The sequence below is a fragment of the Octopus bimaculoides genome, chromosome 25 (genome assembly GCF_001194135.2).
Source record: "Octopus bimaculoides isolate UCB-OBI-ISO-001 chromosome 25, ASM119413v2, whole genome shotgun sequence".
NCBI lineage: Eukaryota > Metazoa > Mollusca > Cephalopoda > Octopoda > Octopodidae > Octopus > Octopus bimaculoides.
The window spans coordinates 26,606,424-26,611,896 of NC_069005.1; the positions used below are offsets into that span (position 1 = coordinate 26,606,424).

Genomic DNA, 5,473 nt, shown 5'->3' on the forward strand with positions numbered 1-5,473 from the left:
GGGGGGGGGGGCAATTTTGGAGGAATGGTGTCAGATTACCATCTGGTCTGGTGGTGGTGGTGGCAGCAGTGTTGGTAATGGTGGTGGTGGTGTTTGGTAGTAGTAGTAATAGTAGTAGTAGTAGTAGTTGTTAGTGTTCTTTAAACTCAGGACAACCTTGACCCCTTTTGACCTGCATTCAAAATTGTTCCAGCCTTGACTATCCTGCCTTTTTCTTTACATGGCACAAGAAACCTAAGAAAACATTATCCAATGTGACCTTACTTTTTGTTTCGAAGACAACAGGGTACAACGAGGGTATTTGGCTTCTGTTTCTAGCAGTGATGAATGATCATACAGAGACAACTCTTGGCTCAGTGTTGTTGTTGTTGCTGTTTAGCCAAGGTCAGACCTAACTGAATAGACCTATGATCAATAGCATTCCAACAATGCCCATCCCAACTTTTTCCCAAAGTGCAAGGAACCAAGGTCCACATTATCCAAAATGCCATTTTCTTTTTTTTGGAAGAATTGTAGGGTGTGATCTGGAGGTGATTCAGCTGTTATTTCAAGCATATTGAGTAACCACAGAGAGGCTTCCTTACTGGTTTGTTGCGATATAGCATACTGGAAGATAGTGGCAGTTGTGATGGCCATTTTGGAGAGGCTACGTGATAGCAATACCCAAGGATATTACCTCTCTTCACATCCTCTACTGGCAAATATTGGTACGAAATCCACAGTTAAACAGGGGGCAATGTAATAGCAGAATCATTCAGCAAGTCCAGGGTCGTAAAGGTGACGTTTTCTTCCTTAACGCTCACGGGCTGCTGACTTACCGTTCACATTCTGCAGAGTGCAGTTTCCGATTAGATTCAGTTGTGCCATGTCCATTAATAAGTCCCAGGGCCAGTTGCTGTCTGTTGTTGGATTTTACTTAGTCGAACCATGCTTTTCGCATGGTCAACTGTACGTTGGCTGCTCAAGAGTGGGTTGTAGGAACAGTTTACATGCCTTCATCCCCCAGGGGAAAACTAAAACTGTTGTTTATAAGGAAGTTTTGTAGACTTGCCGTACTGGTGCCATATTTCAGTCCTACGTTATTGCTCTTATAATTTTTGTTGCTTTACTTTTCATTTGATTGTTGTCATACTATTACACATGCAGTTCCCTTAAAGAGTTACTTAGGTGTTACTCTTGCCATAAAGCATGAAAGGTGCTTAAGGGAGGGGGTGTATCAATACACACACACACACACACACACAAATATAAACCAGTTTCCAACCAAATGCACTCACATGACTTTGTTTGGCCCAGGGTTATAGTAGAAAACACTCGCTGAAGGATTTCTTTGACTAAAACCACTCTGAGAGTGTAGTGGGTGCTTTTTATATGCCACTGGCCCATTATATATATATATGTATAATGTATGTATATATGTGTGTGTGTGTGTCTTTGTGTGCTTTTTTTTCTGAGATCTGAAAACCAAGACATCATGTAAAAAGCATTGGTATGGGTGCTGGGGCCACATAAAAAGCATTGGTGTTGGTGCCACGTAAGAAGCACCCAGTACACTCAGTAAAGTGGATGGCATTAGGAAGGGTATCCAGCTGTAGAAACCAAGCCAAAACAGACTATAGAACCTAGTGCAGCCCCTGACCGTAGCAGTTTCAGTCAGGCTGTCCAACCCATGCCAGCATGGAAAACAGATGTTAAGTGTTGATGAAGATGATGCAGGAGAGGGGGCATGATGACTGATCAGGTGTTTCTGCATGTGGGGAAAGTCCTTCTCCAAAGTTACAGGTCCAGTCACTTTTTTTTTTTGTTTTGAGGTAAGGGAGCAAGTTGTAGAAGGCTTAGCCATTGCCCAGCATGCAACTTTCTCCAGCACTGACTATGCCCAAGAGAAAGGCAAAAGCAAGACAGAGTTTGGAACTAGCATCACCACAGTCTTTGCCATCAGAACTCAAAGAGCCAGAGCAGATAACCACAAAACTTCCATTTCAATGTTCCAACTGTTTCACTAACTCACCATTTTGGATTGGTGCCCATAACATTCAATGAGTAAACAAAAAAACCCTTAGCAAAAAAACAGCATCTCAGAGAGATTATCAAGAGAATATTAAAAAAAGGGGAGGCACACTTACCTTGCAGGGGAGACAACTTCAAAGCAGAAACGTCGGTCAATCTCATAGACAGGTTTCACGGTACACAAACGTAGGTCTTCTTCCATTATGGTCTGGCTGTCTTTGGAGCGTTTCCGATAAACCAACTGATTGTCTTGAATGGCAAACCAGCGCCTACAATGAGAGGAAAACAATATTTGAATAAATAAAACTTGAATCATAGAATTACGTGGTTATGGCTATGGTGTTTAAGGTGGGCACTTATTTGCACTTAGCGGTTCAGCAAAAGACACCGATGGAATAAGTACCAGGTTTACAAAGAATAAGCCCTTGGGTCGATTTCTTTGACTAAAACCCTTTAAGGTGGGGTGCTCCGGCATGGCCGCAGTCAAATGACTGAAACAAGTAAAAGAATTTCTGTGCTGCCGGGTACCAAGTGATCCATGGCCCTATACTGGTCTGTGGCCTGATGATTGAGAATCCCTAGATTAAACAACCACAACTGGCACACACACACACAGACACACATGTACAGGGATGGATGTGACCCCTTAAAGGTTCCCCTTTCCTCACTTTCTTGAGAATTTGCAAAATGTTTGAAAGAATCAAAGACAGCAAAAAAAACAAAAAAACAACAACAACAACCTACTACTGTTTGTTTACTGTATCTCTTCCGTCCAAACCAAGCACCAAACCCCTACACTTCCTTCTTGAGGGGCTTCGGCGCTAAACCATTCCAAGCCCCACCCACCTCAAACAACATCCTCCACTAAACGTTTCATTGAAGGTTGTTTGGTGGAAACTAAAAAAAATGTTTCATGTAATGAATGTGTGTTATATAACGTTCAGCCCCCACCTCCACCCCACCACCAACTCCCCCACCCACTTCTCCCAATATTTCATCCACCTTGTCAAACAGTTTCCCCCTCCCCCCCAACACCGAACCCACTCCCACACTGTAAAGACTGGTACAAACGAGGGTGGGAGGTGGGACGCATATTGCATTCCACATGAATTTTATTTAATGGGGACAGATCTACACACACACACACATACAAACAAAGATCATATGGTTACAAACGGATGAAGTATCAGTTATACGTTTATTATATTATATATTTAGTATATTAATACTGTGATAAACTATATAACCTGAGATACAACTTGACTAAATGGTTATTCAGATAATCAAACATAAATATGTTCTTTTTTTTTTTTAGGAGGGGAGGGGGTCGAGAAAAAATTACAATACAAAATATCATTTTTTTGTTGATGTTGATCGTTTTACATACATTTTGCTGTTGCCCCTGCAGCACAAGACATTGAAGACTTTGGATTATCAAATTAAAATGTTTGCTTCAGGAATGCGAATCCACCAATGTTCTGATAACAGTGTAATGCAGTTTATCTGACTGTAGACACAAACATTGGCAGGGAATGTGAAGGACATGCAATGACTGGAGAGGAAGAAAGCGAGTCAATGCTCCGCTGGGTGTGTTGTGATGTCAGTGTGCATGTGCAACCGAGAATTGTTGAATTGAGGGACACTGAGTAATTACATACAGTGTGCAAGAGAGGAGACTGCACTGGTTTGGTAATGTGATGCAGATGGATGAGGACAGTTGCACAAAGAAGTGCCAATCATTCACAATGGAGGGAAGTTGTGGAAGTGGGAGACCCAGGTATACATGGGACGACATACTGAAGGCTGATCTCAAAATGCTGAACCTTACCAAGGGGATGACAGAGGGCCCAGATATGAGGCACATTACTATACTTTAGATGACCCACCTACCACAATAGAACTGAGGTCCTAAAACCAAAGTGCTATGTAAAAAGCACTAGTGTGTGTGTGCCGGTCACACATAAAAAGCACTGGTGCCAGTGCCATGACGGGCTTCTTTCAGTTTCCGTCTAACAAATCCACTTACAAGGCTTTGGTCGGCCCGAGGCTATAGTAGAAGACACTTGCCCAAGGTGCCACGCAGTGGGACTGAACCCGGAGCCATGTGGTTGGTAAGCAAGCTACTTACCACACAGTCACTCCTGCGCCTGTTGAACCATTCATTCAGTGCAGACTTAATGATAGAAGCGTAATCTATCAACTAGTTCAGCTGAAATGTTGCTGGCTTAATAGTTTAACTACTAAGCTACCACAGACACAATTAGACATATTTTAAATGAAACCATCTGCATATCTTGAAGTTCCTGTTCGCCACCTACCACCACCACCAATCATCACGTTTTCATATTTTATTCATTTCCTCCAGAGGATGTTGTTGAAAGTTAGTTTCCAACAATAATTAGCCATATCATACAATCAGAAACCATGAAATAAATCAAGTCCATCAACTGCACAACACATATGGGCTGCTATGTGGTCACCACAGCTGCAAGAAAATGCAGTCAAACAACAATGTACTATCTTATGAAAGGGAAAGACATTTTGAATGATAAACGCCCAGATACACTGAGGTGGTGAATTTACATTCCAATAACATCATTCATAGCCCAGTGTTTCAACACATTGCCCAGGAGAATCTTCTCCAAGGCCACTTCTGCAGTGAAAGGTCTTCCCAAGTCCATATACACTTGAATGTGTTAAGTAAGACTTTATACAAATATGCTGTATTCAACGTTGCTTTGTATGACAACATATTTTTCTCTTATTTATTTCAGGCATTAGAATGCAACCACACTGGGGCGTTGCCTTCAGGGGGTTTAGTAGAACAAATTGACCCCAGAATTTTTTTTACTGAAGCCTGGTGCTTACTTCGTGGGTCAGTAAATTACAGGGACACAGGAGCCAGTCAGGTGGGCCTAGCATTGATCACGTTCAGATAGTGCTTTTTACATGCCACCAGCATGGGAGCCAGTCAGTGGGTACCCTTAACATAAATTCCCAGGCAGAATCCACACAGTACGGAGTGACAAGCCTGGCCCTTTGAATGACAGGCACAGTTCAGCCAATGAACTTTAATGCACCCCCCATCAGTCTAGTTTCATTCACAAAGCTTGGGATGTTGCCGGTCAACAATCACTTGATCGAGATGACTTACAGTGGTACATCATTACTAAGAAGTAAGCATAACTACAGGACTATGCTTGCATCTGTCCTTGTGAATATATATATATGGCTTATAAACACCTTCCACGCTGCAATTGTTTTTGTTCCAGCACACGATCTCAGATCAGGTCACTTGCTATGCAAGTACATCTCCATAATATATATATATATATATATATATATATAATAAATAATATATAGATATATGCATATATCCATACATATATGTACATACCTACATCTATATGTATACATACATGCATATATGGGTACAGGACATTAAAAAAAAAGCGTTAAACAC

The 5,473-nt window shown here is 41.7% G+C and overlaps 1 protein-coding gene across 1 annotated transcript in view; it reads right to left on the reverse strand.

Moving 5' to 3' along the window:
- LOC106877620 (arf-GAP with coiled-coil, ANK repeat and PH domain-containing protein 2) overlaps positions 1 to 5,473 on the reverse strand; it is a 248,627-nt gene that overhangs the window by 32,442 nt on the left and 210,712 nt on the right. Inside the window, exon 16 of the mRNA XM_052976629.1 lies at positions 2,126 to 2,279. Within this exon, the coding sequence (XP_052832589.1) occupies positions 2,126 to 2,279 (154 nt within the window). The remainder of the gene's footprint in view (positions 1 to 2,125; positions 2,280 to 5,473) is intronic.